The sequence below is a fragment of the Fringilla coelebs genome, assembly GCF_963513975.1.
Source record: "Fringilla coelebs genome assembly, chromosome: 1".
NCBI classification, from domain to species: domain Eukaryota; kingdom Metazoa; phylum Chordata; class Aves; order Passeriformes; family Fringillidae; genus Fringilla; species Fringilla coelebs.
The window spans coordinates 62,143,698-62,157,203 of NC_140028.1; the positions used below are offsets into that span (position 1 = coordinate 62,143,698).

Here is a 13,506-nt window from a genome sequence, read left to right on the forward strand (position 1 = left end):
TGGTGGTATCACCATCCTCTGAAGTGTTCAAAAAACATGTGGCATCTGGGGAACACTATTTAGTGGTGGACTTGGCAGCGCTGGGTTACCACTTGGACCTTAGAGGTATTTTTCAACCCAAATGATTCTATGACAAACAAAAAACTGAAGTTTCCAGTCTATCAGATTTAAGTCCTACTAACTTGAACTAAAGATCTCAGTCTTTTTACTCTCTAGTAAATGACACACATAGTTCATTTTAACCTTTAGCAGACTGAACTAATTTGCAACCCTGCCCCCCATGCAGTCTTTAGGTTCACCTAGGAACCTGCCTGCCAGGTGAGGGAAAACTGCCTCATGCTGTAGTGTCAAAGTCTTACCGTATATTCGAGCAGCAGTGGCTTGTAAACTTTGCAACAATTCCTTGTTTGAACGAGAAGCAGCGGAATGGATGATATCAATGAGCTGATTGGAAAGCTCAGGGTTCCTCAAGCCAAGCAGAGCCAGTTGCTGAGGTAAGCCAGCCAACCAACGAGATAAAACTTTACTTCGACTTCTAAAGAAAGAGGGAAAAATCAGTTGCAAAAAAAGAAGATAAAACAACAGAAACCCACACAAACTTCTCTTCCCAGTCTTGACTAAGTTGATTTTATTTCTCCTTTCTGGCTCAAACTGAAACAACTGCATGGACTAATCCTGTTTCATAGGCTACAATTTCTATGCCACTCTGGCTTATCAAATCAAGTATCATTTAGAAGCCAAACACATTTCATCAGCTTATTACTAAAGTGATGATCACAAGAAAAAAAAGCTGCCAAGTGCAAATCAAGAAGTTGAAAGTAGGTCTTTGAAGATGTCAACAAGAGTAGCATGATAATGATACAGATTATTTCACTTTTGAAGACCTGTCAACCAAAAACTTTTCAAGGAAATTAAGTACCCATGACACAAGAGAGAAGGGTCTTGCATAGAGATGAACTGCTCAATAGCAGGAAAAGCCTGGAGAACAGACTGTTGAAGTGGGTGAGTTGGAGGTTGGGTCAGAGGTCTCAAATCACTTGACATGGGAATAAAACATTCGATTTGTCTTCCACAGAAAGAAGCAGATGCTAGTACCAAATGAAGCTAGAAGGAGCCAGGATTAAACAAGCAAAAGTAAGTTGGGTCTTGACACAGCTGAGCTTCGTCACTCCCTGCCAGAGGATGCTGCAGTTGCTCTTGATTTAGACTGGTCCAAGGAATGATGAGAAAAGCTCATGATACAGACACTCACTGACTCTTACCAGTATAAATGCAGTATAAATGCATATGTGCACACACACAGACACACACTACATATGCATATATACACACAGTGCACGGTATTGATTAGGTGCTGTGATTAGGGGTAAAGATAAACTAAAACTTCAAGAGAAAACTTAATTCTGAACCATGTAATAAACTAGTCAATTTGGGGTTTTTTCCCACAAGGCAGCAACAGACTGAAAGCTCCTACTTTATCCTTTGAATCAGACACACTTAAAAAATAAACACATTCACAAAAAATTCTGAAAAATGCTCCAATGTGAATTCTGTTCCTCTTAGACCACTGTTGACAAGATTCTGAGAAAAAAATAAATTAAAAGAATGAGGAGAACAGTCAGAAGAGGGCTGAAGGAGCTACGACATCAAACTGAATGGAACAATATGAATGTCCAGGAGCTACTGAACAACCCACATTTTGAAGAAATTAAAAAACCCCACTTGTTCCTAAAGGAAAGAAATGGAATAGTGTAGTACACAAATATTATGTTGTCTTCAAATGTCTTGTCAGACCTAAAACAGTCATACTTTTTTGCAAAGAAGTTTTGAGATTTCGTTCATCTGTTACTAAAAAATGTCACAGATCCATGTAGAAGACTAAGAGGAACAGCAGCAAAACTACTGCTATTTGTGATGTCTAAAGATAGAAAATTAAAGCTTTCCAGATGGTCATATGATCACATGAAACTGATTGAGATGCTCAAGACTTTCAGATAAGCACAGGGAAAAGTGGTTACGTAACCTCAGGGAAATTAATTAGCATGAAGATCTCTTTTTCACTCTGTGTGAAAAGAGGAGAAAAATGGGCTATTCCCAAGTGGCTTTCCCTGTCTTTCATATTCCCTACACTTTTTATAATGCTCAGAGCATAGCACTAGATTATTTCTGGCTGTAGATCTAATTACATGTACTCAGGCATTACTACAGCAGAAGATTAAACAAAGCAACGAAGTTGTAGAAGGGAACAATTTTCCCAAAACTTGACTGTGTTAGCAGATACCATAACTTCCGAGACCTGAGGTTTGATTTTTTTAGTGGCAGAAACAGATCACATTCCCCAGAAAGTCAATTACATCCTGGGCTGTATGAAAAGCACTGTGGGCAGAAGGTCAAGGGAGGGGATTATGTTCCTCTAGTCTGCTCTGGCGAGATCCCACCTGGAGTCCTGCATCCAGCTCTGGGTCCCCAGAAATAAGAAGGACATGAAGCCACTGGAGCAAGTCCAAGGTAGCCATAAAGATTGTCAGAGGTCTACAGCACCTCTCCTATGAAGACAGGCTGAGAGAGCTCCTGTTGCTCAGCCTGGAGAAGAGAAGGTCTTCCCAGAGCCTTAGAGCTGCTTTACAGTACCTGAAGGGCAGCTGCAGCTCCTAAACGAGCCAGGACTGATGCATACACATGAACACATGATTTGTATTAAAGGTTTTTATGTCCTGGAACTAGATGAACAACAGAGTATTTTTCTTGAAGAAAGTAAGTCAGAAAGGCTACACCAGCCACTATCAGAACACCAACAAAGGCACTAAGTGACAAGCTTATGACCTCAGGCTGAAGTGATGGAAATGCTCCACGGCTACAGCTGCATGATCCTGACACATCCACTGACTGCCACACAGTCAGTAACTATAAGCTTTTAGCAGTGTACTTCAAGCTAAAGTTTAAGTCATTAACATCTATCTAGTACTTATGTTAAGATAGACAATTAAGCTGGTACATCTCCATTTCACAGAGCACACAAACTTTCAAATTCCAGTGACACAGTGTCCAAACAGATTCAGCATGAAGTTTTATGACATCTACATGTAAATTCAGTATTCTCACTCCCAAAATAAATACACTATTTTGAAATTAAAAATAATACACCTTTTTTTTTTTTACCTGATTCTTTGTGTCCTCAAATCTTCTTTTTGGTAAACTCTGCTAAAAAATTTCAAAAGCAATGTACGAACTGGAAAGAGCAGATTCCTTTGCTGGTATAGTGTATATACTGCTTTTATCAAGGGTTCCGTTGCTATTGGGAAAAAAAAAATTGGAAGTAATACTTTTTAATTTTCTGATTTTATACATGCACACACACAGAACTGATCTTTATTTACAACTGTTTACACTGTAGTCCAGAGGGAAGTTTTGAAGTAACTTCTGAACTGACTTCTAAACCATTGAAACAACTCTTCTTGTGCAGCTTGTGAAAGAAACAAAGAAAAAAGAAACAGAAACACAAAAGAATAGAGACAACATGCAAGTGAAAACTTCCGAACTTCCTGAAGACAGGTTGCAAAATAGCTGAAAAGTAATTAATTCCTGCTTTTCACAGCTATCTTCCAATTCTTTTCCCCTAGTGCAGTAACTTCAGACTAATGTTCTCATTTACTTCTGCTCCCTAAAACCTCACTATCACTAGTGCCTTCAGTACTCCCTGCACTATCCCTTTCTCCCTGCCACACACTCACCAGCTCTCCCTGTCTCTGAACCAGCTGGCTCCAAGTTACACTTGCTAATTAACCAGAAAATAAATACCTCAAGAGGCTGCTGGCAAGACACTGCAAGAACTGCTAACTCCCCTGCAACCCTTCCTGCCCTGAAGCTCTCAACAACCATGTGTTATCACCAGACTTAACACAACATTTGAAAGCTTTACCACTGTAACCAAATTGGATAAAATTAGCCAGCAAACACAGAACTTACTGTAATAAACTGAAAAAGAAACCAAACATTTCCTTTGGAAACCAGACTAAACCACCAGATGGAAAAATTAACAAAGCATGGAAAAATACCTGAATTCAGAGAAGACAAGCCTGGAAAGAATAGGAAAGCATCTGAAAACATAAGCAATACATGAAAGGTATGAGACCTGGCTTAGTTTGTCACAGAAGAGCTTGTGGTCCCAAGGAATTCAATCCAATTAAGGCATACTTAAGTAGCAGCAATCACTTCACTATCTTCATAAACCACAGACAGAAACATCTGTCTTTTCATCCAGGTATACAGATCAGTCTTAGCAAGTTATGTGTGCAAAACCAGATAAAATATTGTGTTCCACACTTCAGCTTCTGCCCACAGAGACAGACAAGAATGCTCCTTTCTAAAAATGATTCTGGATCCAGTCAAGGGCCAGTCTTGGTCTGCAAAACTCTTACTCAACTTCAAGTTACACTATAAGGATTCTACTACAAAGCACACTACAAAAATCACCTGAAATGGCATGGTCACATGCCAGCATGAAGCAGGAGCCATTTAGAAGTTAAAATATACCATATTTTTCAACAGAAAAATAAAATCCATTCTAATATTTCATGTAACTAAGATATATATTATTAAATTATTTTCAATGCATCAGGAGTATCAGCTTACTCAATTCACGTATTCTTCAGGTGAAGATTCACCTCAGACAGCATTTTTTAAACAGAACACTGGCTTATTCTTAAATGAATAACAATTACAACTTTATGTAATTTATAGCTAACTGATGAACTGTTAACAGAAAATATAAAAATAAATAAGTACTCTAAGTGAGTAGAATTTCACTTCCCTAAAACTCTATGGTATGTTAAGTAAAACAGGTCCTACTATTTGAATTGTTCCATGTGAACTGGACAAGTTTAAAAATGGAAGCAATTTTAAAAGGTACTCTTAAAAAGTAATACTTTAAAAGGCCCACATCATAGAGATGTCCAAAACACAGCTGAAGAACTCATGAGGTTTTAAAATACTTTTGTTTTAACTGGCACATGTCAAGCTTCCTTCTGAAGTGACTGTGTGTGCTCTCATTTGTTGCATGAAGAAAATTTATCAAAAACACAACTAGCAGGCAAGCTGCTGTTGAAGTTATACCTGAGAAATGCAAGAAAGGAGTAGACCTCCTAACTAGAGATGTCCCAAGTTTGATCTTAAGCAATGGAGATAAATCTTGAGACAACACAGCTACAAGCTCTTCTACACATTCCCAGAAAAAAGGGGATATTTGCATTTCACCCCAGCATAAATCTCTACTCAAAACAGGCAATCCGGAAAAATGGAACCATGCTTGTGCAGGATAATGTACAGGAGGTTCACTACAGTTTTATTTAATCTCTTTTTCATTAGCTCTTTTGGTTTTTCTATGTAAACTTCCCCTCTTTTGATTTCCATTGTGGTCTAACTTTTTTTTTTTACTGTCATGGCTCATTTTTCACCTTGCATTGTCTTCTAAATAACATATACCCTTCCAGGCTTTAACCTCAATGTCAAATTTTAATTTTTTTCTATGTACCATCTTTCTTGCAGTCCCATCTGACACAACACAGTTCAAAATTTCTAGAACGTTATGAAAAAACCAATCAAGGACAGAATGTTTTTCTTCCATAGAATCACATAATGATAAAAGTGGAAATGAATGACTCTGAGCTATTTAAAACAGGATCAGCTAGATCTGGCTGCTCACAACTCTGTCCAGATGGCTTCTGAGTATTTCCAAGAATGGAGATTCCACTATGACTATGGGCAACCTGTGCTTTGGTCATCTTTACAGTGAAAAGGGTGTTCCCCATGTTCAGACACCATCTCCTGTGTTTCAGTTTGTGCCTGCTGCTTGTCTTGTCACTAGACACCACTGAAAAGAGCCTGGCTCCCTCTTCTTTGCACCCCTCCTTTAAGTATTTACATACATTGATGAGATGCTTCCCAAATCTTCTCATCTCCAGTTGACTCAGCCTTCCCTCACAGGTGAGATGCTCCAGGGTCTTCAGCATCTTCACAGCCTTTGCTAGACTCATACCTGTATGTCCACGCCACTCTGCTACTGGGGAGTGACAAACTGGACACACTGCTCCAGGAGTGGCCATACCAGTACAGAGTAAAGGGGCAGGATTACCTCCCTCAACCTGCTGTCAACACTCCTAATGCAGCCCAGGACCCAACAGGGCTTCTTTGTCACAAGGGCCCATTGCTGGCTCCCCCTGGACCCCTGGTCCTTTACTCTCAGGCTGCTTCCACCTGGTTGTCCCCCAGGAGGTACAGGTGCATGGGATTGCTCCTCTCCAGGTGCAGGGCTTTGCACTTCTCCTTGTTGAACCATTCTCCTGTTGCTCCAGTATGTCAAGGCTGTATCTCCTCTACAGCTGGTAGATGAATTACAATCTGACACTCAATCAGGTTTTTAGTACTGCACAAGGATTATCTCAAAGGGGTGAGATAAACCATTCACACAAACAGACACAGCTTTGTGAGGTAACTAATTTGACATTGAACTTCTACAGGAGCAGCACAAAATTATTAAATTATTCACTATTTGGTAGAAGTTTGGCAAAGTTAAAAAAAAATCAATATTTCATTACAAAGAACAGCCTGAAGTGTCTGATCTAACAGTCTAACGACTGCTTGGAAGCTACTTTCCTGAGAAGCAGCTCCTCTGCCTTAGCTCAGGTGGTGCAACAGGCTCTAACTTTGGATTATTATTTTCCTTCAACACAAAGTTACATTTGAAGTGCAGATAGGAATGAGTAGTTATTACCTTTGCCACCAGAGACATAGGAATTGACAGATTCCCAATTAAAATGGATTTGGCAGGAAATATAACTAACTGCCAAAATGTATTTGAGGGACATTTGGCACCTTTCATTTTACAACTCAAACAATTGTATCTGTTGCTAAGGGCTTTTCTATAAACTACTTGGATGTGGAATTCATTTCTATCACACTGGTAAAACATAAAAGACTGCTGTCACTTTTCTGGTTACTGATAAAGTCCTTTCTTAAAGTTCTATATATCCAAGGTCACATTTGGAATACAACCAAGTAGCACTTGAAATGAAAGAAAAAAAGCAAGATAAAATATTAGACTGGTTCTGCAAGTCATAATGGGAAATGTCTTCTCTTGGAAAAGAATTCAAATCAAACACCTCGGAAAATACTCAACAGCAGCTTCCATCAAAAGTATCTTGGCATTTCACATCACCACAGAACTAAAATGATCATCTGACAGTATTTGCGACAGTCTATCAGCTATGTTAATGACTTTACATAAGGACTGGTACATTAAAGTATCATGCCCCTCTACAGCCTAGTAGTTACTTTTTCAATATAAAGCTAATCTTCCATTTATAAGAGTATCTTAGAAGCAAAACGAGAAAACAGATATAAATATATTCATACTTCGGATATCAACAGTATGAATCTAACAGCATTCCAAAAATAAAGTCTCCAATGCTACATGCAAGGATATCACCATGAAATTCATTTTGCCTCTATGACAAAATGCATTTTGATGCAACAACTGAGAACGTAAAGTGCACATTAAAATGCTAAAACAACTCAAAGCTCTGTCAGTGCATAATTTTGCTTTCCAGAAACTACTCATCTTACCCTTGTTTTGCTGTATTTGCATTAGTCTCCAAGTCACCCCAAGCAATCTGTTCACTTGCTTGCTATTCAACTTGCTGCCATCCTGAAGAGTGTCTGTCACAAATTTCCTTATCATGTCCAGCCAACCAGAGTCAGTCTGAAGTGTTGAAGCGCTTGCTAATGAAACCATTATGTCACACAAGGTTAAATTCAGTAAAAGATGGTCGATGTTGTTTGAGGATTTCATACAGTTCCTGTTGCTAAGGGGGGGGGAACAGAAAGATTTCAAAAAATTATTTTTGAAATAAAAATGGACACCAGCTGATATCCCTTGTACATACACCAGTGTTCTACATAGACTGCATAGGCGTAGAATGATTTCAGAACAACTTTAGCATGAACTTAGTCTCACATCTGGGCGCTAAGAATGGAGAAAAGTTACTACTGGCCTGTAGCAAAACAGAATTGGTGCATCTGTTTTGACAGCTCAATAGTGAAGAAATGTATCTTTGGCTTCTGCTCCAGTACTGCTTTGCCCTACAGGATAGCCACAGTGTGCCCATCTCCCCTCCAAGCCGTCCTCACCCAGCCCCATAGTACAACTAGAGAAGACTACACGGAGGTGAAAAGAATGTTTGAACTAGGTTTAATGTAATTCAGCAGTCAGCTGAAGAAAACATGCAGAAATATGAAAACAGTCAGCCTAAAACAATCACCATTTAGCAATATGCAAATTCCAGATCAAGAGCTGAATAAAATGCTTTCATTTCCCTAAGGCAGCACTTAATTTTCCACTGGCTGCTATTCAGACAACTTCCTATACTTTTACAAAGAACAACTAAAACTTCTCAATTTGAAGTAGTGCAACCTTCCGACAACTACATCCCCACATATCTTCAAGAAATACGCAATAAAAAAGTTTTATTTTCCACCATTAAAAACTTAATATTTGATAAAGCACGTGAGTCACATTGTCCCACTTCTCTTATGAATTTAAAAGCTGATACATGACATAGATTTTACTCTTACCTTTTGCATGGATCTTTCTTTTTGTGTTTTACTGTATCTTGTAAAGAATAAGGAAAATGACGCATGAAGTGGTGCTTGAAATCAACAAGGTAATTCATTCGAAGCCATAGTTCCTGTTAAGGAAAGCAGATGATAGACAGAAAACATAATAGCAAATTAAGTAAATCCAGACAATTATGTCCCAAAATTCATTATTGGAATCAATGAAACTAGGAACTTTAGCTTCTGATTCCAAGTTGTTTATACATCTTTACTTTCAAGCGCTGTGCATGAAGGTCCACAAAATAAGAGAGTATAACAAGATGCTGTAAGTTAAGGTTGAGCAACAACATGTTGCTAACTGAACCACTTTATTTTTTAGCTCATATTTATGTAGATATATGCAATACTAATCTGAGTTACAGATCTGAATGAAAGTACTTTTATATCAATTTATCAGGGTTCTTAAAATCAGAGTGGACTCTGTTCAACTTGCAATGACTATCCTGACTTTTTCATTAAAACATATTCCGATACTTCTTTCACCTTTCCCTATCATTAATGTACTCGTGGCTCAAAGCCCACTGACAAAACATTTTTCAGTAGAGAGGCCACCCTTACAGAAAAATGATTCAGTATTTTAAAATAATTTTGCTTAGCAGGTTAGCAGACAGTCACCATTCCACAAAGTGCCCGGCAAAACTCACCACTAAAAAAGCCTGCATTGCTGTCAAATTGATCAGGCAGAATAATCTTTTCGATATTTGACTATTAAGAGCAAAGAATGGCCATTAAACTATTTCAAAGATCAATAGCTTTCCAAGCATATTCAGAGTGGTTATCCACAGTGACTGTAATAACCACTTTGGCCTGTAAGCCCAAGGGCTACTAAATAAGCAAAGCTTTCATTTTCTAACTGAGCCATTTGAATGCATTTTGTATATAATGGTAACTATAAAGATAAAACAAACCATAAATCTAAAATGAAATTTACTCCACAAAAAAACAAGTTGTATGAACCTCAGATTTTTTTCTCCCCACAAACAACTGTGTGTACTCAAACCAGTTCATAACTTGACAGAGGAGCATGCCATTCACGTGACCAAACCACAGGCACCCTATGGCTAAGGGCAGCAATTTTCCAGGATCCTTCAGAAAAAGGCTAGGGACAGAAGGCTGCCACAGGAATTTACTAGGTCAAGTGCCTGCTTTTTGCCCACTTCCAAGAGGGCCTCTAGAAAAGATGAAGAAAAAAGAGCAACAGTGTGCTTTGCTCAGACACACTGAATCCATCCCTCAAAGCTGGGTATGTTTGGTAATTTTGGTCTAAGGTAATGATTCCATAAATGTTTTCCAGTTATTACCCTATGTGTAACTTTTCATTTAGCAAAAGGACCTACAGTCCTATACACAGGTTAAACCAAGAGCTGTCAAGACATTTCTTCCAACTACACAATAGCCAAATTTTCCAATTTCCAAATATTTTTGGAATAGCGGCAAAAGTTACCAAAAAAAGCAATTCAGTTATCTAAGTAAAATACAGACAAAATAACCTGGGCAAAAAAACTTCAGAGGATACTTCCTAAAATAATTTTTGATCCAATGTCTTACGATCCTACCAGTCACGACACAGCAACACAGATTGCACCAAGCAACTACAGGATCTCAGACCACCATTATCTTCTACCTTTCCAAACATTTAGGGTTTGTTCATTCCCACCCTCCCCCAAGAAATTTTCCAACACACAAACACAAGGGACAACCAACTCCAGTCTACACTTGGTTCCAATTTATATTCTAGAGGTTTTCTGGGAGACAAAATACTCCTCTTCTCCATTACCATTTCCAGTTTCAAAACCTTTGTGCTGCAGTCAAGGAGAATTCCTGGAGACTATTTACTGAACTTTACTCAATTTACTCATTACTGAACTTTACTATTTACTCATGGCTCACTTCACAGATTCTTTTCTGCAGTAAGAGGCAACAAAATCCAGATTCAAAATCTATTCAACACCCAGGCTTTTTCTCTCTTAACAAAGTGTCTTCAGTACTTCAAATCACCAAACCACTATTTTCTAATCAAAACAAAATGAACTGTCATCATTATGCCAAGGATCATTTGTCCCTTACCATTTTGTATGTTTCATCGTGCCGCTTTGTGAGTTTCCACAATAAATGTATTATGCTAAGAACTTGCTGCATAAGCTGCTGAGATTCTGATTCCAAAAGGTTTCCAAGAATGGGAGCTGATTGTGCAGGAGATGCTTCAATCCAGCACTCAATCAGTAATGGAATTATTATCTCAATAAAACCTTTTAAGTTTTCAGCCGAGGACAGGCCTTTTTCTGCACTGTCCATTACACTTGTCAGAGACCTAAACAACAAAAGCAAAAAAGCATAAAAAGATAAAGATCACACCTTTCAAAACAAGATTACAGTAATACCACTTTCCTGATTTCTAAATAATGGGAAAAGTTACTTTTTTTAACACATTAAATATTTGCTGGCTTTCATGCTAGATATTTCAGTATGGAAAAAAAGGGAGTTCAAACCATCTACAACAAACCTGCTCCCAAGTCTCCCTGCAAGTTTGTGCGCTTCTTTAACAACTTCTTAGATTTCAGTATTTCTTTCCCCATTGTTACATGTAAAGTCTATGAAATGGAGAAATACAATATGCATTATCCTATCACCTTCAACCAATGGGAAGGAATTAATTATATTCAGCACAACAAAACAATTAAAAACCCTTTTAAGCTCATTAAAGCAAAATAACGAAGCTGACTACAAGGTGTTGTCAAATGCATGAGGTTTATTACAGTTAATAATCATCTCCAACTATAATAAACACAATGAAAAAAAATGTTTCTGTAAAAATACACCTTTGGTTCCCACCTGATGTTTAGCTATTATGCTCTGAAAAGCAACTAAACAGAAAATTATCTGATAATGAAGTTTAAAAAATGAAAAAACTAAGATACAGTTTAAATTGATATAACATCTCCCAGAAATAAAGAAAACCAACTCTTTTTCACCCCCTACTCAAAAAACACCTTGTATCTCTGAAAGGATAATCAGCAGATATGACCCAACACTGCTACCTGGATAAATTCAAGCAATTTGTATCCAATTTGAAAAGCAGATTCCTTAAAAGAACTAAAACCCTGAATAAATCCTATTAATTTTAAGGAGTAGAGATTCCTTTAAAGGCAACAACAGTTTCAATTGATTCTTTGTAAAATTGGTTTCCATTATGATTTTGTTTCCTAATTCATAGCAGGGAATTCCTATTTTAATTCTAATTTCCTAACATACATAAGATTAGCACACTGAACCTCCTGTTAAACTCCCTTCTTTTTCAGTGATGATCTCCAAGTAATTTTTCTTTACATATATACTCAAAATAGGAACGGAAAAACTTTCAACAGACCTACAGAAGTTTTGTTGACAAGTATTTTAATTTCATATTGAATATGTAAAGCAGTTTTCCCTAGTCACTCCTAAATTATCCAATTAATTATATATTTTATTAGTTATATCCTTCTAGCTACATGTTGTTGCCATCATCTACAATACAAATAATAATAATTTTATTCTGCCATTTCTCTCTAGCTGATACAGTGTATCAAGAAAATTACTAAACCAAAACCCAGGTATTAATGACATGTAAAAGGAACAGGGAGAAGGAATTAAAAAACTATGAGACAAATACAAGCTATTTTCAATGAAGGCAAGATGGGGGAGAGAATTTAGATCTCCACCACAAAATAAAAGGGATAAGTGGAAACATAACTGATCATAAGAAAAAAAATTGCTTTACTATTACTTACTACAGTTATCAAACGTTAAAATTTTATTAAACTTAGCTCTAACTGCAGCAACCAACATATCCAATAAATATAATTTGGTTTATTTGTCCGTTTTTTTTGTCTTATTTCCTTTCAGCAGTGCAGGCACTGCAGTAGACACCAGCTTCTTTCAGACTAGAAAGAGTTTAAGGTGAGTGGTTCTATCTTAGACTTCTTAATTCTCAGTCAGCTCAAATACAGCAGACAAATCCCATCTTTCAATTACAATCACAATGAATTCTAAAGCCTGTTGATACCAAGACTATAATCTCATTGAAAAAGTGAGGCTGTCCTGTAAATGCTATGCTGTAACAGGATTATGCTCTCAGATGAGAGTCTGAAATTTCAGTAATTGGCCAGAACAGTTCTGAAGTAGTAGTCTTTAGGAATTTCTTTTCTAAAAATACCTGATATTACAGCAGAACTCTGGAATTCCAGTTATTTATTTAAGGAACACAAAAATCTCCCAATTAAAAAGTGAATAGTGCATGAAACCTGAGGAGCTGGTAATCCACACTGGAAGATTTCTACAGAAGTATAACACACACAATTATTTTAGTACTTTTCTGAAAAAAGGAATGGAAAAAGGAAGAATTAATGCCAAAAGGGGTACTGCTCCCAGCTGCTAAAAGCACTGGGGTAAGAATACTTAGCATAGCTTTCATGTAGCCCTGCAGAAGAAGCCCCTATCTCTCAAGGTAAGATTCCTCCATATATTCAAGGTTAACAATAAAAGTGCAAAATAGATTCTAGGTGCCAGTAACAGATGATGACAAAGTATTAGAGCAATCTGTCCAGCATTTATTTGATTAGTACAGTATCCTTAACAATACAGGTTCACTTGACCTGGGCAGGTTTGATGGCAATTGCGCTGTCACATAGCCATTATCACTACTCTTGAGCGGTAGGGTCACTTTTAAAAACACTGCAAACCATATTACCTTTATATCAGAATGAAATACTATTGAAGGGAGCTGCAAGATATTTGTGTACCCTCTAAGCTGCCATTTTTCTTTAAAATGCCAGTATTTTTATACACCAGGACCAAACA

The 13,506-nt window shown here is 37.4% G+C and overlaps 1 protein-coding gene across 2 annotated transcripts in view; it reads right to left on the reverse strand.

The window, feature by feature from the left end:
* TEX10 (testis expressed 10) overlaps positions 1 to 13,506 on the reverse strand; it is a 54,633-nt gene that overhangs the window by 33,310 nt on the left and 7,817 nt on the right. For both annotated transcript variants that reach the window (XM_084213046.1, XM_084213045.1), the window contains exons 5-9: positions 10,738 to 10,981; positions 8,629 to 8,741; positions 7,621 to 7,859; positions 3,160 to 3,292; positions 360 to 535 (exon numbers count right to left, since the gene is read on the reverse strand). In XM_084213046.1, the coding sequence (XP_084069172.1) occupies positions 360 to 535; positions 3,160 to 3,292; positions 7,621 to 7,859; positions 8,629 to 8,741; positions 10,738 to 10,981 (905 nt within the window). The remainder of the gene's footprint in view (positions 1 to 359; positions 536 to 3,159; positions 3,293 to 7,620; positions 7,860 to 8,628; positions 8,742 to 10,737; positions 10,982 to 13,506) is intronic.